Raw genomic sequence first — 24,289 nt, 5'->3', positions numbered from 1 at the left:
TGGGACTATAGGTGTGGACAATGCTAGCCTGTTTATTTAATGCTGGAGATCTACTACAAGCTTCCTGCCTGCTATACAAGTACTCTACCAAGTGAGCTACATCTCCATCCCCTTATATATGATTTTAAATAAATGAGTGAAAGCACTGGGCTAAAGACTGTCTGGCACCATCGGTGTAATTATGCACATTTCCTCAACAGAAGACTTCAACACTGTCAAACCCAAATGATAGATCCTGGAGGTTGGTGGTTTTAATGCCACACTTGAGTTCTCACACCTCTGATTCTCAATTTTCAGTAGTTGAGAATTTCCAATTTTTTCAAGACCTGGCAAACAAACTCGATTAGTTCTTCTGATTCCTCTTCAGAAAAACTAGGCTGCTAGAAGCTTGTAAGTCAAGCAATAGTACTCAGCTACAAAACTGTTTCCTGGGGGCTAGAGATGACTCATGGCTAAGAGGATCTGCTGCTGTGGCAGACGATCAGGCTTCAGTTCCTCAAGAAAATGACCTTATATGAAGATTCAGGACAATTTCATCTTATGTGATGGAGGTGCACCTTTTTATGTGTTCATTCTATCATTACCACTGTCTATGTGTTTTATGCTACCATAACCAATGTACATTAGCAATGTATACAATGCTAAAGTCCAGTGTCAGGGAAAGAAGTAATAAATTATGATTAATTGAATGGGATATAGTAAAATAATAAGCTATTATGCATCATTTAAAAATGAATAAACTATTGCTATATGGAACTGAATACACATTTAAGAAACTGATGAACAGAAAAATGGAAAAAATATAAATATACTATGATACTGTCTTTGAAAGTTGTCAAGTGAAGCTAAATAACATCTTATTCATTGGCGTTACATGCTATACCATAAATCACTCTTATCCTAAATTTTATTAACATTGATAGCATTAAAAGGATCCCAAAAGGAGATCACTAACTTAACACATTACTCTTCAAAGAATTCAAGTGGAGAGCTGAAATGAATGCATTGTGTCCTTGGTTCTTGTGATTATAATGTTATGGGCCTTATAAAAAGTTCAGTTTACTCTGCTCTCTAAGTACCTATAGATCTTCAAAGGCCTATGTTAAAGTGAAGCCTGTAAATGAACTTGGATGTTCTTGGTTGAAGGAATAGATAGTTCACGTACAGGCTTCTCTAATTTTGGAATAAAGAGGACATCAATCTATTTGAGTGGTTCTCAACCCTCTTAACGTTGTGACCCTTTTATACAATTCCTTATACTGTGGTGACCCCAACCATAAAATTATTTTGTTGCTACTTCATAATTATAATTGTGCTACTGTTATGAATTGTAATGCAAATATCTGATATGCAGGATATCTGCTATAGGACCCCCAAAGCGGTAGAGACCCACAGGTTAAGAACTACTGATCTGATTATTTCCATTTCTAGCTACTATGCAGTCCACACTGTGCATCCATTAAGGATATCTGTTAATAATACACATAGTAGGATTTTACTTCAATAAAATGTCTCAGTTCATTTCTGTATGACTGTAAGAACACAGTACATCAGCATTTTGTACACTGACATTAATCGTACGAAAGCTCTGGATTTGATGATCACAGATATAAGCTTTCAGGTTGGGATGGCTAAAATGGAGACTCAGATTTCCTAACTGTTGGTGCTGATTTGCTTGGGTACAGGCACAGGGCTGATGGCTTAAGTGGAACAGGGGAGGGAACTGGGCCCAAAGTTCTCAATGTCATCCATATGGACTTTGAAAATACACCAGTTAGTGACAGGAGCCGACTGGAAAGTGCTCGGAGCTTAAAGTAGAGACGCTGTGCACTGTGAGTGGTGAACAGGGAAGATGGACAAACGGAATCTCCCATTGCTGAGGCTCCCACAGACACAGGAGGAAATGGCTCAGATGCAGAACTAGGAAAGAGGGCAGCACAGTAACATCTCCCACAGAGACGCCTCTCCTTGGGAGCTGTAGGGGAAGTGGCACCAGAGAGTGGCACATGGGTCAGGACCCATCAAGCAGGTAGAGAGAGCAGGCAAGGCAGGCTCAGGTGAAACGGGTTATCGGAAAGTTGAGTTCCAGGAAAAAAAAATACTTCCAAAGTGTGACTTTTTCATGAACTAACCTGTGTTTTCTTTTGCAGTACACCAACAGATTATCAAAAAGAAAAAACACCCGTTCTTGAATATTTCCAGAAGAGATTTTCATCAAGACTCCACACATCAGCATCTCCGTGCAGGTGTCAGTGATGTTGGATCCCTGGGTGAGGAAAAGCAAGGACGTAGTGTCTGGTCACCTGATTTATATCGTCTTTGTAGTGCTGGGCAGGAAATGAAGTGTAGCACAAAGCCAGATGAGCACACTATTGCTGTGCCATAACTGAAGCCCTGAATGAATTTTTGCATGCAATTATTCTCTTTTAAATTTCACTTGTTTTTATTAATAAGCCATATGTACACAGGACAACACATAAACAGTCAAAGGAGTCACACTGAACGGCATCTCCCTCCCATCAATCTTCAGGTTGGTGGACATAGAGACTCTAGGTCTTCCTGAGACAACTGAAGACACAACAGACATGTGAAAACAAACTGGGGGAGCCCAGGAGGCCTGAGCCCCACACAAAGAATTACAGGCAACTAAAGAGAGCTAGCGTGTTGGAGGGGAAATAGTCTCCCCTAGTTAAGAGCACACCAATTAGTCATCCAATATCAAACACTCAACCCTGAAAACTCAGGTATGACAGGGGGAGAAAACACACACACACACACACACACACACACACACACACACACACACACACAAATGTAACAACAGCAATTAAAAGAAGGAGGCCATGAATTTCAAAGAGAGCAAGGAAGGGTATATGAGAGGATTTGAAGCCAGGGAAGGGAAGGGGGAAATGACATAATTACATCATAATCTCAAAAATAAAAGAACAAAAACTGCCTAAATTATTAGTGGGTATCAATGTAAAGATCTACTCTAATTACAGAGAAGAGGAGAAAATAAACAAAAACAGAAAAATGGGCTGGAGGACAGCTTGGTGGGCAAGAGCTCAGTTCCCAGCACCCACTCCAGGTGGCTCCCAAAGGCCTTGAACTCCAGCTACCTGGGATCCAATGCCTCTGGCTAATTCTTAGCATCGCTAGCCCTGAGAGGAGAGCAGGAAGAGAGAGAGAAGCAGCCGTCCCCAGGCATCAACAGAAAATAGCTCTGCACAGAGCGGAAGAGCACACACCCTGAACACCACCACAGGACCCCTGGAGGTGCCCTGTCTGCCTCTCACTTCCTACTAACATTTCAGTCTGGCCTCTGCTACCTAGCCAGCCACTGGGGGCGTCGTGTCAGATTTAAGAGGGGGGGGAAAAAAAGAACACCACTTTTCAGTAGATCTCCCTATCTGGTCTCTGCAGCAAGAGTATTTCAGCTTTAAATGTAGCTGGGTTCTTTTAATCTAAAGGTAAATTGCTGGTGCTTGTTTAAATCAATGTTTCTATTGTTTGGTTTTGATATTTAATATTCAGAACATTAACTGTATGTAGTTTCATATTTCCACAATAATTACTAGTAGAGGTCATATAGTAGACGAAAACAAAGTTAAATGAAAAACCCAAATCTATAAACAGGAACTTAATGAAGAGAGTGTGTTTTTATGTTCACTTGATTATCTTTGTTACAAACATATGTAAAGTCTTAGGAAACCTCTTCTTTAAGTTTCTTTTCATCCTGACAGTTCACATACATATGTAAACCTTTAACAGTCTGATCCACTCCCTTGTGTTCACTGAGCCCAAATTACCATGAAAGTGAACATAGATTTCAATTCCAGTGGCTTTATTTCTAACTACTTACTAAGGAGCAGTATCCTTATCTTAGGAATAATCAGAGTAAAATTAGCATGTAACGAAAGGATACTTACCAACTTACATATATAAGCTACCCTCAAAATATATTACGGGAAGGGCGTTTCCTACCAGAAATATCACAAAAGCTACATAATACATTCCCTTTAAACTATCCTTACTGCGAGTAACACACACCAACCCAGTACAAAGAGTCACTAGTAAATATTCAGACACGAGTAAGTATTCCTACATGACATAAAGCCTAAAAATGCATTACCTGTCATGTTGCTTGTAAACGAATTATCAATATTTCATATAAAATTGACTTAACAACTGATTCAGAGTGTTCTATGGTAGCAAAGCCCCCAGGCACTTGTCTTCTTTCTGGACCTATAGTAGCCTGCTTTTCAAACCGCTTTTTAACATCACTAGGGAATCTTTCAATATGCAGAATGTCACTTAGCCTGGCTAGTATTTTATCTTTATTTTGACAATTAAGGCCAATATTTAATTCTAAACATCTACCTCCCAAATAGGTGTTTAGTCACTGAACAACTGTGAATGGATACTTTATCAAGAATAGGAACATTGGATTTTGAACATCTCTACATGTCAAGCAATATGCTATACATTTTCTCCTGGCATAAATTTCCACAAAGATGATCTTCCTGTGATATGAAACTATTAGCTAGTTAATTGACTCCCACTAAAATCAAGCTCAGTTATAAGTCCTCTCTTCTTGCTGTATGTCAGTCACAAAAGACTAAAGAGAAACTAAAATCTTGGGAACATGAAAGAGGTAAAACTCCCTAAAAACCTCCCAAGCATATGCAATGCCATGGCCAAGATCCAGTGGAGACAGTCCCGCTCAATGTGAAGAAACTGACTAGGCTGGCAAGATGGGGGCTTGGAACAAGAATCCTTTCAGTAGTCCTGAGTTTTCATGAACCCTCTGGACACTCTTACAGAGAAAAACCTCTTCAAAATACAGAAAAAGTACAACATGAAAAGTAACACACTGTTATCACCTAAATTTGCTAGAAAATATATTATATCACACACAAAAGATGCATCTGATTCACCCTTCTGGAGTTTGAGATTGTTAGCTAAAATTGTAACTTTAGTAGTTTAATGTAAGGTTAAATCAAATAATATATTCATTTTACCAGGAAGAAGTCCCCAAATTTCCCCCATTTAATGAAATTTTATGTAGATTCATTTTTGGTGTCCCTTTTCTAGAAAGAAACACTTATCCTCAAATAACAGGAACCACTTATAACTCAGTTCTACTTCAAGTTGGAGGATGCTTTATTTCCCAAGTTACGAAGAGGAGAAACAGAACAATACCACTGGCAGCTTCTGGAAGATTCAAACTCAAGAAATAATAAGAGAACATAGCTTGAAGTAAATTGCAAACTAAATCAAATGTAAGCAGCGACCAGATTCTAGCATCAACAAGGACTGATTTCAAACTGGCCATATAGTGCTGGGAACATGTCTATGATATTAGGAGTCAAATCTGAGTGGTCATTAATAAGCCTGGAATACTTAGTAATTTCCAGGCCAGTCTGGACCACGCTATGAAATTCTGTGTCAAAAACAAAAACTACAACAATATTTACCCATGTGAAAAGAAATTAAGAAATATCTTATTTCCCTTCTGTTTCTTTCCTTTTCTAAAATATAACAACAACCTTCATCATTTGCCCCTAACCTTTCCATATTAATGATTCCTTCTCTTACATTTTATTTGGATTTTTCTAACATTTGAGAGACTGCTTCCAATTAGACATGTCAAGGACTTTAAGCTGAATTACTAGACAATGTCATGTTATTGATATTCTTTTATCAAAATACTTCAATATAAATCCAGAACTTAGAGCTAAAACCACATCACTGACCCACCAAAAGCAGGCTGAAACTGAGAACAGCCCAGTTCTATGGAATAAGTCAACAGCTCTGATTAAACATCTCACAGACTTTTGCACAAAGTATATTAACTGTTGACAAATGAGTTCAGTAAGTCTGGTAGAGTGCTGACACTCTCAGCTTTGTGGCTGTGTCTCATTTACTCACTCTCAAAATACAGTGGGCATTGTCACTCTCCTGGGAACTCATATAATCAACTGTACTGATAAGAGGTATAACTCCGTAGATGAACAATTAAAATATGACATCTTCTTGGCCATAGTTACTATATAAATGCTGAGAAAAAGCGAACTGCTTTAATGAATTTACAGTTAAACAGCAGGCAGAAAACAGAGCTACTTCTAAGGATCAGCTATATTTTTCTGAGTTGCCAATCTACTCAAACTTCATCAGCTTATTGTTTTGAGAAACTGAGTAAGTTAAATTGTCCTAATTTATAAGTCAACCAAAAGGGAATAATAACTTCAGAAAATGTTCAGACTCACAGCCAGAGCTGAGGTATGGTTAACCCCCTCCCCTCAAGAGGTTCATGTCTTAGAGAATTAGTATGACAATGTTAGAGTCTTTAAGGGCAGGTGAGTAGTGAAGGTAATTAAGTCATGGGCACCGACCTCACAAAATGTTAGAGCAGATCTTATGGGACTGGGTCAGTTCCTATGAGAATGAATTGTTAAAACGGAGCCTGGGACTTCCCCTAAACCTCTCCTCTCCAGGTGACTCAACTCCTCATGGACTCCCAACGTGCTCCATCATCTACTCTGAAGCTCTCACAGACCTGAGCAGACACCTCAAATACACTTAGATCTCCCAGATCACGGGCTAAGTAACCAAGCTTAGGTAGTCCCTTCAGTCACTCACCTTAGCAGGTCAGTATTTCCCCAGTGGTGAGTGGATGATCATCGCCAAGGATCTTTATCTTCCCCTAACCGAAACTAGATTACTACTGTCTTAGATTTTTGTATTGAGTTTTGAATGGAGTGCCAAAAGGTTTGAAGAAAAATTTTAGAGACTATTCACTTTAGCTACAGCTTGATTAGATTGTCAGAAAGTTCGGTTGCCCCAATGGCTGGCTCACCCTACTTTCCTATAGAACCCAGGACCACCAGTCCAGGGATGGTACCACCCACAAGGGGCTGAGTCCTCCCTCACCAATCATTAATTAAAACAATGCCCTATGGGCTTGCCTGCTTACAACCTGATCTTCTGGAGGCATTTTCTCAATGGAGATTCCTTCCTCTCAATGACTATAGCTTATGTCAAGCTAACAGAAAACTAGCTAGCACGATGGCTTAGATTCATATAACCTTAAGTAACAAATGTTTAACCTGCATTGTCAACTTGACTAGATTTGAAATCACACCTAGCATGCCTGTGAAGGCACTTCCAAGGGTTTAACTGAGGATGAAAGACACATCTTGACGGCAGGAGCAGCATCTCATGGGCTGAGGTTTTGAACTTTGCAAGAGGGGGAAAAAAGGAACACAGCTGAGCACCAGCACATCCAGCTCTCTCTGCTTTCTACCTGAGGACACAGTGTGACTAGTCACCTCAGCCTCCTGCCACCAGGCCATCCACGCCATGATGCCCTTACTTCAAGCTGCTTTCACCGAGGATTTTGTCACGGCACTAAGAAAAGTATCTAATGGAGTAACAGAGCAGCGGTCACTAGCTGAGTTCATATACTATAAAGATAGGACATTCTTAAGGATAAAATCTGACTGCTGAACCAAAACTTCAAAATACTGCATCATATTTGCAGAACTCTCACTCACTTTACTGAACCCTTGAAATCACTCACACTATCTACAAATGAAGCCTGATGTTTGCCCCAGAAAAAAAAACAAAAAACAAAAAACAAAAAACTCCTGGGAGCCCAGACTAAAAACCAAGTCTCCTCAAAAGCTATGCCTTTTTCCCTATTGTTTCATATGATTTGGGAACAAGAAATTTCAAGTACTTATATAAATTCCACACACAAGTGTAAAAAATCATTCATTATCCCAAAGTTTTAGGTGGGCAAATTATTTATGAAAAGTTATTATAAAACCAAAATCTTGTGCAGGGCAGTGGTGGTGCTATCTTTAGTCCCAGCACTCAGGAGGAGGCAGGCAGATCTCTAAGTCGGAGCCGGCCTAGTCTACAGAGCGAGTTCCAAGACAACCAAGCCTATACAGAGAAACCCTGTCTCAAAAAACAAAAACAAAAAACCAAATAAAAACACAACTTTTCTTTGACTGATAGGACAATGAGACCCTGAACAACTGAATGAGAAGAATTTCCACCCAAAAAGTGCAAACCCATCACTTGTAAGACATCGGTGCTATTCAGGGCAGGAATGCTGTGTCCTGAAGTGGTTATGAGAGACCTGAAGGAGTTTCACAGGTAGCTTATTCATAGCATTCACCAAGTTCCTAACTTCAAGTCTCTACAAGGGACTCTGCCTTCTGTGAATATCATTGTTGCACCTACATCAGAACTTGGACTCTGCTAACCACACAAGAGTCTTAACGTATATCACCAACCACTGTTAACAATCTGAAGAAACCGCTATAGTCTATTCCTGTTCTATCTCAGGTCAGAGTTGACCTTGGCCAACTCTGGGCTTCTACAGAGTTCTCTTTGAAGAGTCACAACCCCTAACCTGCTTTTTCAAAGAATTAATAGTTCTCATCATCATTATAGTGGGCTGGGGTACATAGCCAGACCTAATCAGATGTTATCAAGCAACTGGCTCAACCCCTCTCAAAGCTTCATGCATCAAAGTCCCCTAACGCTCAACTCTATGGCTCTATCTTATTTATTCAATACCAAAATCTCCTCAGGAAGAGGGCGTGAGCACTCTCTTTAGAACTAGCTATTCATGTCAATTGCTCTGACACAGCTGAGTTCTTGCTGCTTCCCTGCATAGTTGACAGAATTGATGAAACTCCAATGACTTCTTCAGCTTCAAGGTTCCATCTTTAATATTGTAAAATCAGGGATGGCTTGCCAGCTTTGTGTAACTATAACAAATATCTGAAATAAACCAATGGATAACAAGGAAACGTTTGATTTTAGTTTCACATATCCCACAATTGCAGTCTTTGGCCACCTGTCCCTGTTGCTCTGGTCTATGATGAAGTAGAACATCATGGTGGACGTATGTATAGAGACGGTTGCTAATCTCATGAAGGAAAGGAAGTGAAAGGGAGAAACAGGATGGCCCCAGCATCACAATAATCCTTTCAAGGGCACCATTCCCGGTCACCTAACTTATTTCTACTAGGTCTCACCTCCTGACGGTACTACTTCCACCCAACAGCACCAATGACTGGGGGCCCAGGCTTCAACTAATGGGTATTTGGGGACATTCAAGATGCAAACTATAACAACAGGCCTAATTGATATTTCCTCTGCTGTGAGCTACTCATAAAATAACACAACCCAAGGCTGTGCAAAACAATATTGTTTAAGCAAACTCTCTTCTTATAGTAGAATCAATTTTTTTAGGCAACACACTAGAAGGAAACCACATTACAGCAGCAGACAAAGGAGTCTCTGACATTCTTGTTGTAGTTAAAGGCCAGGCAGACTATACAGATAAATCCTGCAGTTTTAAGAGAGTTTGGTTTTTCTTCCGGTATTTGACTGACAGCAAAGCTGTAGAAGCAAACTTGGCTCCATTTTTCTTATTCCAGCAGGACCACCGCTCTGCAGGGGAGGAATCATCATCATGAATCAAATGTAAAACACACAGCCATTCTCCCTGATTGAAAGAGGCAGCATTCATACTGCAGGAGGGTCACCCTGAACACTCAAAATAGAAGAATATAGACACAGAGGAAGCTAAGTCAGACCCCAGCTAGCACTTTCAACGATTCATAGCAGGGGGTGACCAAAGAGGAAGACTGTCCCAGGTCAGCATTGACAATTTCTTTGCATATCTGGCTGAAGAGAGTTTTAGGTCTAACTGAAAAGCAACAGACTGAGATAAAAGTTAACTAATGACAACTCCCCAAGGAGAATAGCAGTCTCTGGATTTGTGTGAGTTGTACTTGGCTGTGCATTTTCATTCCTGTTTAGACTTTTGTATTTTTTATTATCATAATTGCTTATTCTATCATAAGAAAAAGGTTGCTAGCCCAGAGTTCATATTCATTTAAGTTATGCTCATTTCAAACCAGAATTTTAGCTTATTTCTATAGCAGGAGTATGGGATTTCATTCCTGTGGAATAACAGAGACTCAACATCACCTGTCACCATAGCTAGAAACATCTGACAGATTCTCAACCAGGATCTTCATATGCTTTTTTAATCTTAAAAAAATAAATAAATAAACAAGAAAGCATTCTTCCATGACTCATGAAACTCACACTTTTCATTTTGACTAGACAAATAACACCAGATCATAGAGATTCCCTTTAGTTTAGGAATGAAGAAAGTCAAAGCACAGAGTGATTAGGCAGACTCGAAGTGAAATTCAACACCAAGTCCCGAATTTAAGAGTCTACAGATGGTATCACAGCACACGCAATGCTTTATTATTATCCCAAGCATTCAGGTGATGGACTTGCTGACCAAAACCAGGACAGGAAAAAGGGACCCGTGGGACCCCAAATCCTAAAGTGCCAACTCCTAGAGGCGCACAGGATGTACTGGTTCCATCACAAATTTTTCAGGTCAAGAGGACTTCCATCTGACACACGGGTGAAAGTACCAGGAAAAGCACTTTCAGAGCTGAAGATGGTCCCCGGGCTGCTGGAAGATGACCACCTGGGGTTCCGTGCCTTGAAAAGAAGCCCTGCCTGGGACTCCAGGACTGTACCAAGCTGGAAAGTTGAGCCAAGTGCACATACCTCCCAGCCTTCGATGTGTGACTGCCACTCCTCCAAAACCTCCAGTTTCTCCATCTGTCTCTTGGCCTCATTGATGTTGGAACAGACAGCTTTCATGGCTTGGAGGGCTTCCATCACCGCCGCGTAGTCACTGTGTTTCCGTGGGGTCCTCTTCAGTAATTCCTGTTTACACACAGAAACGAACCACGCTTTGATCTTCAGTGCTGTGGTACAGCGGGTTCCGACTGACCAGGAAATGGAAACGACTAAGAAGGTGACAGCCACACTGCTAGGTGACATCACACACTCCACTAAAGATAGCGATCAAAAGCCAAAGGTCAAATCAGTGAGTAAGCATTACTTCAGTGCTCCTTTCTGCAACTCAGTGAGGAAGCATTACTTTAATGCTCCTTTCTGCAGTCACTGTCCTTTTCCCTCGAACTTACCTGTATTTTAGAAACAGAACAAGGTTTCTTCTCTCAAATCATCAATTATCTCACCTGAATCGTATCACAACTTCTATAAATCTGACTTTTGTTCTAACAGATGCGTACCAGACTATGTTAATTTCCTTTTCTTAGAGTCTTTAACAGATCTTCAAACAAATATGCACCACAGTTTCAAACCTGAATTAAGTTCCTACTTCTAATATCTTCTGAGAAAACTATAAAGACATGCCATAAATAAAGCAATGCTTTATTTTAAAATAATTTATTATTAATATAATTTATTATAAAAGTGCTTCCTTTTATACTCTAGCAAAAAGAATTAGCTGACCAGTTTCACACCATCCCCTCACTGGGGGAGCAGCACATGTCATCATCCCCATCAACTGCTCTTGTTCCTTCGCAGTAAGCAGTAGTGTTCCATACACCCAGAAGCTTCTTTATTTATTTCTTAGTTTCTGCTTTGGGGACGGAACTTTTATTGAAGTTTTTCTGTTCATTCTAAACATCAAAAACAAAATAATCTGTAATCTTTTCAGTATATTAAATGGTCTTAGCTGTTGTTTAGAAGCACAAAATTAAATATCTTCTTCACCCACTGTCTAGACAGCTGTGACCACATTGCTTTTTAATTAGTCATTTGTTTCTTTACGACAGTTGTCATCATCATGGCACTAACACAATTACAGAAACCCGGAGGCATAATTTCAGAATTTTTTTTTTTTTAATTTCTCAACATGCAGTTGGGAAGCAGGCAGTTCTTAGCTGTTTTATTGTTGAATACTTTGAATAAACTTTGACCTTGTATTTGATATGATCTAATATACATCACATTATTCCCAAGATGAAGTTGAAATTTTTATTCTGAACCCCAAATCCACTAGAGAGACATGGACCCTCAGAAGTAAATTCTCAGAAGTAAAGCCTTTTTAAGTTATGTGAAAAGAGGACATCAACCTTCAGGACAGGATGTGGGCCCTTGGAATGGTACCCAACACTAATCTGAGGAGCTGAGACATGAATTAGATAATGTGAAATAAACAAAAAAGAAAAGACAATCAAGTCATGATTCTAATAGTTACTTGCTCTCAGATTCTGAAAGTTCTTCACAATATAATCTAGTGCATTTAATATGTTCCTCTGAATAAATAAAACCACTCAAAAAGAATCCTAGTCTAATTTTTCAACATCAGCCTATCTGTATACATAAGTAAATGGTCAGCACTAGCCTATTTGTATACATAAGTCTTTTTTTCTTTTTGTGAATGAAAATAATCTTCCTCAAAGGGCAAGGAAGTCATCATCTCTGCTTCAAGTCTCTCAACTACTCTCTTTCATGTGAGATGAGAATGTATCTATGATACAATTTTTAAGAATTAAATTCAAACATTTGAGGTCATCTCTAATCAGCCATGAGTTATTTAACACAACCACTAGTTTATGACATATTCTTAACATTCCCTTCTTGCCCCTACAATAAAGGAACTATCTGGGATTCCAGCAAGGGATCAGGTACAAGGGCACCTATGGGTGCATAAGCACTGAGTCCCTGAGGTGGTAACCTGCAGGGATTCTCAAAACTGAATGACATAAAGTAAGAACTGAGAAGTTATATGGAGGACCCAGACAAGTACGATCAATCCTCTGAGCAACTAAACCAGATATATGAAATATGGTGTGAAGATGTGATGATGTTATTAAAACAAACACTAACCCTTTTAGAAAGAAGAGAGTGTTAGATCAGGCTCTTGGAGCAGGAATGATTTCCTCACCGTCCATAGGACCAAATTGGACAAGGACTTCCCTATGGGGGATAAGGCTAGCGCCTCTCAGAACCCCCTCTGAAATTCAAATGATCATATGAAGAATGGAAAGGACATTTGCTTTACTGTGTTATAGAGGGTCTTTATTAGTCCCTGTTATACATTACAAGAAGACAAGGAGGCTCCCATTGGGAAAATACATGAATGCACCCTGAATCACAGGAGGGCACAGTCCTAAAAGCCACACTCTTAACTCATCCAGGTTCAGACACTCATAAAAACTCCAGACACTAATATCCATCCCAGACAAAACACGAGCAGGCTTTTCTAATTTGTCCAGGTCACAAACTCAGTCTTTTTATGATAGAACCATGAAAAAGAAAGAAAAACGAACCAGCACCATGGGCAGTTAGTGGTCACTTTAAGAATCAACCAGATAAATGTTCCCCCCCACACACACCCTACAAGTCTAAGCCTAGGGCTTGCTTCCTCTGTGTGCAAGGTCACTTCCTGTTGGGAATGCCCTCAGAGACTTCTGTAAGAGAAATCACTGGTAGCATCAATGCCTTCTAGCCCTTTTGGGCTTCATGTCATTCATTACCTCTCCATAATGACAGGTCTGGTGCGGAAGGGCTTCCCATACAGGCTCCCATCATGTTCAACGATCTTGAGGAGCCCTGGGGATTTATGACTGTAAGCATCATAAGATTAGATTCATGACTGACTGAGGAACGTGATTCTTAGCATTGACCCCTTCCCCTGGTTCCTGGTCCCGAAGGTTTACAATAATTCAGGGGTGGTAGACCAACCCCTAGAGTGATACCTCACTCAACTGCTTGCCTGTTCAGGGGGGAGATCTCTACTTGTCATTTCTTTTCAATAGTTCCCCTGCCCTTGACTTCTTTATTGATAAAAAAAAAAAAAAAAAAAAAAAAAAACATTTGTCTAGACTCAAGGTCAAACTGCTTCTCCCTCCAGGGCAGAACACTAATGCTTGTCTCCTCAGAGAGCAATGTCAAGGCTTCACTGTGGACAGATGGAAGTCCAACGCTATAGAGAAGGCTAAAATGGCCACTTCTGTGGTCATGTGTCATCTCAAAGATCCTGACTATTTTCTTGATCAGAAACAATGTCTCCTGAAGCTTAAAGTCAGAGGGAGATTTAGCTCCATAATTCAAGGGCTAATGAAATAAGGATGATTGGTTGAACGTTCTAGTACACAGAACATCTCATACTTGGTGGTAGCACAGGCTCTAAAAAACGGAAGTCAGTCCAAGAACCCTTTACGATTAATGAGTGTGACCCCACTCCATCCAGGAGTTCCTAATTCTCACACTCTCCTCACCCAGATTCCCCTAATAAGACTCATTAGTTGGTGTTAGATCTTCTTTCTTTCTTTGTTTGCTTTTCCAGACAGGGTTTCTCTGTGTAGCCTTGGTTGTCCTGGAACTCATTCTATAGATCAGGCTGGCCTCAAACTCAGTGATCTGCTTGCCTCTGCCTCCCAAGTACTAGAATTAAAGGCTTGTGCTGCTGCTATCACCACCACCTGGTGAGTGCTGGATCATAAAGACACTTTCTTACACATCTCACTCCACCCCATAATCAGTTTTTATTTGCTCTTGAAGATCCCACATGCAGGACAGGATAAGTTACTTGGACTGTCCTCTTCTAGGAGTTTTGAGACAGTCTAGTTTATTTGACTAAGCTCTTTTCTGAGATATGATGGGATGAACTTAAGACCATGTAGATGGTCTCTTATATGGGCCAACCAAAAACCTCATATCCCAGAGAAGAGATTCCTCCATATTTCCTAGCTGAGATATGCTACAGGGTGTCTTGGGGAAAAGCCCAGCTATACAAAGCAGAAGTTGCCTACTTGGGCCTTGTCCTTCCCAAGGAGCCCAGGGCTCTAGGACCAGAATGAATCTGACCCATCTTGTCCTTCCTGCATTCCCAAGCATGCTCTCCCAAACCCTCAAACAGATGAAGGCTTTTCAGGGAGCTATACGATATTGTAGAATGCAGCTCCCGGATTACTCAGTGCTAACTATGCTTCTAAAGCAGGCCCTCAAGGAGATGCAATCTCAAGAATTCACCAGAGTTGAATGGATTCCCGGGTCCCAGCACACCTTCCAGAAACCTGAAAAGTCATTAACCCAAACTCCTGCCTTAGGCTTGCCTAGTCAGACTAAGTTTCACCTGTACATAGCTGAGAGACAGGGAACAGCTCCAGGGAACAACGTACGTTCCATTTCCTCTAGTCAGACAGACAGCTGAGGAATTAGATCAGGTAGCAAGGGGCTGCTCTGGATGCCTGGGAGCAGTTGCTACTGCCAGACTCCTGATTCCTGGAACTCAAAAGATTCCCTAGGGCTCCTCCTCACACTTCACATGTATCATTACACTGGGTCATTCTAAGTAATAAGAGGAACCTCTCAGAGGTTCTCAACCTTCCTAACACAGAGATCCTTTAATATAGCTCTTGATGATGGTATGGTGATCCCTGATCATAAAATTATTGTCATTGTTATTTTATAACTGTAATTTTGCTACTGTTATGAATCATAATATAAATACCTGTATTTTCTGATGGTCTAAGGCAACCCCTGTAAAAGGGTCATTGGACCCCCCAAAAGTGATTTTGACTCACATGTTGAGAACCACTGCAAATCTAACTCACAGAAGTTGCCTTAAATATCAGGCCCTCATACTGGAGAGACCTGAAATTACTCTGCAGACCTGTCCAAGCCTGAACTGAGCCATCAATCTTTCAGAAAAGGAAGAGGAGCCTCTCCACTACTGTGTAGCCCATCCTGGTCTCTCAGATCAACTCAATTGGTCCTCTATAGGGAGGGAATGTCCTTTGTGAAAGGAAGAATCTGACACGCAGGATATGAAATAGTCACTGACTTTGAAGTGCTTGAATCAGGACCAATATCCCCAAATTCTACTACTCAATTAGTCAAACTGAAAGCACTTATTTCAGCCCTGGGACTGTCCCAATATTTATTGGCACAGATTCCAACTATGGCTTCTTCATCCTCCATGTCCATGCAACCACATGGAAGGAAAGTGGCCTCCTTCCAACTACAGCTGAGATCCCTATAAAGTATTCCCAAGAAATTCTTAGGCTCCAGAACACAATCCTTTGGATCACTCAAGTGGCTACAACCCACTGTCCTGGATATCAGGAAGGGGATGACCCAGTGGCAAGAGAAATTGGGTGGCTGACTCTGAGGCCAAGAGGGCTGTACTAGTGTACAAGGAATGCCCCATCCTCTGTGAGGAATTTCTACTGCCTTCCGAAAGAGCCAAAAAACTCCCTTGGGAAACCAGCTTTAGCCTTTAAAATCAGACATCACCAAGGATGGTGGCTAATACCTAACCACTGATTATTACTGCCCTACATTGAAGAGTCCTGAAGTCCCTTTATCAGACATATCATCATTTGGGATAAGGGAGTACACTCATCTTGGTAGAGAGAATGTTGAAGAGACAAGGCCTAAAAGACACAACCCATCAGGTGGTATAAGGACGAGAGATATGTCAGAGACATAACCCTCCAAAAAGGGGTCCCCAGCCTTCAGATACCCAGAGACGGGAAGACTGGCAACTAGATTTAACTCACATGCCCAGTGGACCAAATTCCAAATACTTCCTGGTCTTGGTAGATAGCTCTACCTGTAAACAGAGGCTTTCCTGTGTAAAACAGGAAAACACAGTGGTAGCTAGGGTGTTGTTCCACAAAATAATTACTAGATTTAGAATACTTAAAAGTCTCCAGAGTGACAATGGGCTTGCTCATTTCTCGGGGTCTGACTAAAGCCTTGGAAATTCACTATCATCTATATTGGGCTTGACAGCCCCAGACTTCTAGAAAGGTAAAACAGGCTAGGAATACCTAAAAGACATATAAGGAAGCCCTCCCAGTAGGCTCTTATTTTTAGTTTCTAAATACCCTTTGCACGCGTGTGTGTGTGTGTGTGTGTGTGTGTGTGTGTGGTGTGTGTGTGTGTGTGTGTCTATACTTCTACACTTTTAATGAAGTCTGTTTCCTGCCTCTTTTTTGGAAGGGGTGGCTTTGTTTTTTGTTTTTTTGTTTTTTTTGTTGTTGTTGTTGTTGTTGTAGTTTTTGGGTTTTTTTTTTTTTTCAAGACAGGGTTTTTATGTAGTCCTGGTTGTCCTCAAACTCAGAGATCTGCCTGCCTCTGCCTCCTGAGTTCTGGGATTGAAGGCATGTGCTGCTACCACCAAGTTTCTTCCTGCCTTTTAATTTCTTAATTGATGGAGAAACCAAACCGATCAAGGCCTTAGACAGTAATAACTGGACTTCACCAATGGCTTTCCATATGCATGCACACATACATACATAAGCATACTCACACACGTGCACAAACCTACACTAACCAGTACATATGACAACACATATACTACTCATACACACAAATTTTGCAAGACAGTCAACTTATGCAATTCATAAAATTATAACAAGATTTATTTCTAATTACTATTCATAACATTTCTGTTCCAAAAGGTAAGCCAACACATCAGTTTACATATCCATAGTATTTCATAATATCCATGTGTTTGTACATAAATTCATATGCTATGATTTCATGATCATCCTCATCATGATCTTTGTCCTCCAAATGCAAATGCAAGGCTTTAAGAGGTTAGATTACATACCTCAGACAGAGAGTTAGTAGAGAGAACACCTATGATTTGAACTCAGAGTTCATGCATCCAACCCTACCTCTAATTCCCTATCCTCATGTTGTAATTCCAAAAGCTATAGTTTAAGACTTGCTATTCCTGTGCAACATGGTATCTTCATAATAAAACCCTGGTTACTTTCATACCTGCAGCCGTGATAGTTAGTGTGATGCTTACTGTCTGTAAAGGCGTGCTTCTCACTTGGTGTTCCACCATTTGTTGTTTCGTGTGAGCCACACACCACCTTTACAATAATCATTTGAAAGGCAAGTGTATTACTTAAGTTTCCATTGTAATGATCTACTCCATGACCCATGAAAGGGTTTCTTTCAGCTTACAGTCCATCATGAGGGAAATCGGGGCAGAAATCCAGAAGCAGGAAGAGGCAATGAGGAATGCTGCTTACGGGCATGTTCCCATGCCTTGCTTAGCTTATTTTTTTATATATATACAACTCAGAACCATCTGCCCAGAGGTGGTACCACCCACAGTGGGCTGAGCCCTCCCACATCAATTGTTAATCAAGAAAATGATCCCCAGACTTGCCCACAAGACAAACTGATGGAGGTATTTTCTCAATAGACATGCCCTTCTCCTAGATGGTCCTAGCTAGTGTCAAGTTGACCCCAAAAAAAACTAACCAGTACACTAAGTTTTGAAATTGTGTAATTTAACCCTAACATCATAAGAATCAAGTCACCAAACTATGGAGAAACCAAAAATAGAACAACAGTGGAATTAAAAAAAGTAAAATGAAGTCTTCTGTAGCTAAAGTGCTATGTAAACCAGGCCTAATGGATTTAATGGGATCTCTTCTAAAGCTAAAGCATTTACTCTAAATGAAACCCAAACAAGGATGTGTGTTTCAAAGAATGAGCACTAAAAGCTTCCCTTAATGGCCTTTCTACTAGGGTTTGTTTCCTGATTCACACAGGAATTTATGACAAAAGAGCCATTTTTCCAGTAATTATGCTCTACTCTTTTGAGAACACTGGCATCTTAAAAAGACGGTTTTTTTTTTAATCAACAAAATATTAAGGCGCTAGCACACGCTGCAGCATTAAATACCTTCAGCAGGAGAGGGTACTTGCATATTCTTTGGATTGGTGTCACTAAGTACCCTTCCAGGGGAACATCTGTGTTCTTCCGTCCTCCAAGCAGCATGCAGTTCTGTGGGGAAAATAAACACTTAATAAATAAGTACATCTTGCGAAACTATTCATTCAACATTTTATGTGGAAAGGTTATGAAAACATGTGTCCTTAAATACCATGTCACAAGGACAGTCAAGACCCGGTCTTTCATGTTTGTTACAGACCCCAAAGTGAACTTATAACCTCAAATTTAATTCACATATATTCTTCTGAGCATGAAGGAGAAGGGTTTAAACAGAGAAAGGGAGAGAGAGAAGAAATAGAGAAACAGACAAAAAGATATGTTTTGTTTATAGGAGGTGCATTGTTGGGCTTGGAGAGAACAGCTTGGCACGTAGAGAGTTAAGAACACTGCTACTCTTGCAAGGGACACAGGTTTAGTTGCCAATATGCAGATCGGGCAGCTCAGAGTTGCGGATAACTTGAATTCTTTTGTTGTTGTTGTTGTTTTCTTGTTTTTGTTTTGTTTTTGTTTTTGTTTGGACAGGGTTTCTCTGTGTAGTTTTGGTGCCTGTCCTGGATCTCACTCTGTAGGCTGGCCTTGAACTCACAGAGATCCGCCTGGCTCTGCCTCCTGAGATTAAAGGCAAACACCACCACCGCCCAGAGTAACCTGAATTCCAAAGGATGTGACAGTCTCTTCTGGCCTCCACAGGCACCTGCACACACACTCAACACAGACAGACAGACTAGCAAGTACATTCACAGAAATAAAAAACAGGCTAATTGTTAAGCACATCGTGTTGTAGAAAAGCAGGTACCAACCAAGACACTGAGTTCTAATGTGAAAGTCAGGCTTCCCTGCCGACTAGTGACGCACCAACTTGATCTCATTTTAGAGTTTCCTCTCTGTCAAAGTGGAATGCTTGAGGCTGGTGGTTCTCAGTCATTTTGGTTGCTGCTGCTGCTGCTGCTGTTATGTGATCACACTTAAGGAAAGATGCTATGGCAGCCAATCTTAAAAGGAGATCAGAGCAGATCTCCACATGGGCAAGGAAAATGGAGAAATCTCCATATTAGCAATCACAGGGCTAGGTCGACATGGAGCAGCTTGAGCTCACCAGAAAGTGGCGGTGAAAAACTCACTTGAGCAGACGGCCTTCCATCTTCTAAACAATACTACAAAGAGAAAGACCTGTGGGGAATCTTGTTTCTGCACTGCCTGCCAGAGTGGGCACCACAGACGTGGATTTCACACGTCGGGCAGGAAGGAGAGGGCCTTTAAATGGCTACACTCGGAAGTTGGTATATTCCCTGTCACTATATGAATTTCGAGGAGGGGCCAGGAGCTGAGAGGAAAACATTTAAAAGGCACACCACTGGTACAGGGTCCTCCCCTGAATGGGACAGTCAAGTCTCAGTCTAAGTCTGTGGACCTCGTTAGAGGACGGTCACTTCACCTAAACATCACATAAGACAGGGCAGCCAATATTCCTTCACAGCACCTGGGTATTCTCCCTGGGAGACATTCTTGGACACAATTATCTATATCTTACAGTATTCCATGAATGTTTCAGAGTTTCCAGATCCAGCATGAGCTAGCAGCCTTATAAGTGTACTTACCTTCTTTCACAGCTCTGGGCTGAAGGATCCCGAAAAGTCCTAGGTAGGTTTAACTTTTTCTTTCAACGTGTGTGTGTGTGTGAGAAGGAGTGCAAGAGAGGAGGACATATATGTATGCATGCCTGCATACTGTGGACACCTCTATGTGTAGTTGAGTGTGCACACTGGTGTGTGTATATGTGACATGTATATGTGGAGGACCAAAGAAAGTTGATGTTAGAAATCATTGTCAATCACTCTTTCATCTTATTCAACGAGACAGGGGACAGGGTCCCACCAGAGCTCACTGTGAGAACTAGTAATCCCAGCCAGCCTGCTCTGGGGAATCCTATGTCTACCTTCTAAGGCTGGGATTGCGGGCGGATTCTCATCCAGCATTCACATGTCCTAGGGACAGAAACATCGGTCCTCATGTTTGTACAGCAAGCACGAGTACTGGTTGTTTTTGACAACTTGACACAAACTAGAATCACCTGGGACCAGGGAACCCCAACTGATGAATTTCCCCGAAGAGATTGGCCTGTGGGCACAGCTTCAGAGCATTTTGTGGATTAATGATTGATATGGGCATGTACAGCCAACTGTGAGCTGTGCCATAATCATAAAAAAATTAGTCTGCTGAGTAAGTTTCAGGGGATTCAAGGACATTAAAAACTTCCTGAGATGACAGCAACAGCAAAGGCCCAAAGTAATACCATCATCACCCCAAACCTGGAAACTATTAGATGTTAGTACCCCTCGTTTTATGAACACAGAAACTAACTACTGAAATATAATGAATATCCTAAAGCCATCCAGATGATCTATGTCCACTTAGTTCCAGGGTAGGGACTATCCAGACAGATTCTGTCTGCTGGAGTATGCTGTGAGTCACCTCAACACCCACATTCTTGACTTGTGGCTTTTTTGGTGGGACTTCACATTAAGTCATTGGCGAACTAAACTAAGGAGTATTCCAAGTGAACACTGCTAAAGACAGGATGCACTAAACAAGACAGCAGAGTTCTTACACTCTATCAAGGGAGCTGCAGAGAGCAAAAATCTCTTACCAAGGAGTGTTGTCCAAAATGCTAGCACATTCCATTAGCAAAACAGGAAATACCCACAATGCTATCCTGAGACTACAGCTATACTTGAGGTCTTCCAGCATACTAGCAAAAATTTAACACAGATCACCTAAAAAGATATACATAGAATAGAGAAAATGCATTCGTCTTTGGCTGATGAAAAGGATGTGTCATTCAAAAAAAAAAAAAACCTTCATGGGCACCCTGGGGAAAAAACCTGAATCACCTTGCAAATCCTCTGGCCTTTAACTGTGCCCTAACTACAGTCATGCTTGGGTCCATGCTCATGAGACAGCAGCTCTGACAAGTAAAACATTCACAGAAGGGATCTCAAAAAGCAAAGCGAAATAATGAAGGTAACCTGAGCAGAGGTGTCTTCAGAGAAACGGAAATTCAGATCAATTCTAGGTAGGTTACTAAGAACAGAACAGAGCAACAAGGAAAAAACAAACAAAAACAAAAACCCAGTAACCAATCTCAGAGAGGAAACACAGATTCCAGAGTTGCTATTTAGTTATTTAAAATGTCAGGTTGTTTTTTCTTTATTTTAAAATTATGACATACACAAAGAAACGGGAAAACTTGATTCAGTCACAGTCAATAGAAACTCTTTAGTGTACCTAGATATTGGATTTAGCAGACTTCAACATAGCAATTACAAGTATATTCAGAGAATTTAAGCACCTCTTAAATAACTGAAGGACACTGATGGCAAGCAAAGAAAGAGGAACCCTCAACAGAGAAAAACAGTGAATCAAACAGACACAGGATGAAAAAAGACTTCACTGAGTTACAGGTACGTTAATATAAATCATCAGATGTGAAGAACAGAGAATAACAGGTTATAGAAAAACGAACAATTACAAGGAACCAAGAGGGAACATGGATGTGGTGGCTATAGAGAGGGCAGCAGCTAAGAGCACTGGCTGCTCTTCCAGAGGATCTGGGTTCGATCCCCTAACATCTGCACGGTACCTCACAAACATCTGTAACTCCAGTACCAGGAGATCCAACACCCTCTTCTGGCTCCCAAAACCCTTACACACATGGTGCACAAACACACATACAGGCAAAACACCCGTACATACAAAACAATAAAATAATAACAATTATTATTTTCATCAATGTATGCATAAGGGTAATCAAAGAAAATGAAAAATTATATAATAAATATTTTAATAACCTCTACAAATTCACAACTTACGTTTTTATTTGTTTTATTTTAAGATGGAGCCTTGGAGTCTTACAATGTTGCCCAGACTAGGCTTCAAATCCTGGGCTCAAAAGACCCTTCCATCTCACCCTCACAAATAGCTAGGACCACAGCCACATTCTATTTGGGCCAAGCTAAAATGTCTCAAAACTTATTACAAACCAAAAGGTTTATGTACAAAGTAGAAAAGCAAAGTTAGTATCCTCATCGAATCACACTGTAGTTGAACTATGGAAAGACCAGGTATTAAGAGTGGGAAAACCTCATCGAATCACACTGTAGTTGAACTATGGAAAGACCAGGTATTAAGAGTGGGAAAAGGAAACTGAAGCAGTATGTAACCAACAAAAGCAATACAAGCAACAGGTTCACTCTCATCGGAAGCCACGGAGGCTGTGCAGCAACCGAGTCCAACTCAAAGTCATGAAAAGAAGGATACAGTCAAGAAGAGCTCTAGCCATAGAACGATCCTTCAAAAAACGAAGACAAAGACATCCCCAGGTAAGCTAGAAATGACATAGAGGGAAAAATAGGGTTACTCTTCACAAGCTAGGCTATCACAGTCAGAGTCAATCTACAGGAATGAAGGAGAGTCGAGGTGGTAGTCTATAGAAAAGTAGAGAAGACAGAACTATGCGTGTCGTGGGCTTCCTAACACAGAAGGCGGCCCAGGTGGGAGAGACTGCACACTAAGGGAGAGAGGAGTACCACACTCCACATTTCCTTCCAGGAAACACCGAAGCAAAACGTCCACTCTATTGCTTTGGGATTAAGTCAGAATTAACAGAAAATGAATATGATAGGGAAAGGAAGTTCTGGCTATGTGCTGTTTACCAGAACATTTAAAAGATCATAGGAAGTCATAAAAAATGAAGAGTTAAAGATAGCATTTCAAACACTAAAAGATCTACCATAACGATAAAGAAATTAGACTTTATCAAAAAATTACCATCTAAGACAAAAACTATATTTCATAATGATAAATAGAAATATGAATATAACAATCATGAATATATATATATCTAGCAACAAAATATATAAGGCAAAAATGGAGAAAATTGAAGGCTATTAAAGATAATTATATTTGGATTCATACACTCTTTTTAAGTATATGAATAATATGAATAATTCACAACTTCATTGTTTTATATAATCAATAATCACATATATATTATAGTTCATATATATGAATGAATCATAGCTTTCAACACTTAAAAAAATAAGCGCTAAGGATGTATGTAGTTCAGTGAACGCTGGGGATGTTGTTTAGTTGACAAAATACTTGCCCAGCATGCACAAAGCCTTGACATCAATGCCAGTGTTGAGAAAGACAGACAGAAAAAGGGAAGAAAGTAAGGCAGCCAGGGAGGGAGAGGGAGGGGGGCAGAGGAAGGAAGGGGGAGGGGGGAGGAAATGTGATAATGAAACCTTTCAATGTATGTATGAATGTGATAAAAATTTAAGAAAGACCATTCATGTGAACAATCTACACCTTACAAAGATATCCCTCTAAGACCAACAATAGGTTGCCTGCTCTTAGAGCGTCTATTCAGCAATCTACAGAAGGTCCTGATCTAGATGATGTTAATAAGGAAAAAAAAAAAACTGCCTTAATTCAGGTAACAAGATGCTGCAAAGAGAATACCCTAAGACTCTGCAGAGAACTACCAGACCCGAAGCATGAATCCCCAAAGGATACTAAGATAATTTCAAACACAACAGTACCAACAGAATAAAACATTTTTTTTGGGGGGGGGGGTTCGAGACA

At 40.5% G+C, this 24,289-nt stretch overlaps 1 protein-coding gene across 1 annotated transcript in view; it reads right to left on the bottom strand.

Moving 5' to 3' along the window:
• The window catches only part of Prex2 (phosphatidylinositol-3,4,5-trisphosphate dependent Rac exchange factor 2), a 299,642-nt gene that overhangs the window by 200,375 nt on the left and 74,978 nt on the right, over positions 1-24,289 (bottom strand). Inside the window, exons 5-7 of the mRNA XM_006974690.4 lie at positions 18,593-18,694; positions 10,621-10,782; positions 2,133-2,266 (exon numbers count right to left, since the gene is read on the bottom strand). Coding sequence (XP_006974752.2) covers positions 2,133-2,266; positions 10,621-10,782; positions 18,593-18,694 — 398 coding nt within the window. The remainder of the gene's footprint in view (positions 1-2,132; positions 2,267-10,620; positions 10,783-18,592; positions 18,695-24,289) is intronic.

The sequence above is a fragment of the Peromyscus maniculatus genome, chromosome 2 (genome assembly GCF_049852395.1).
Source record: "Peromyscus maniculatus bairdii isolate BWxNUB_F1_BW_parent chromosome 2, HU_Pman_BW_mat_3.1, whole genome shotgun sequence".
Classification (NCBI taxonomy): Eukaryota; Metazoa; Chordata; class Mammalia; order Rodentia; family Cricetidae; genus Peromyscus; species Peromyscus maniculatus.
This window is presented reverse-complemented; position numbering and strand designations above follow the sequence as displayed.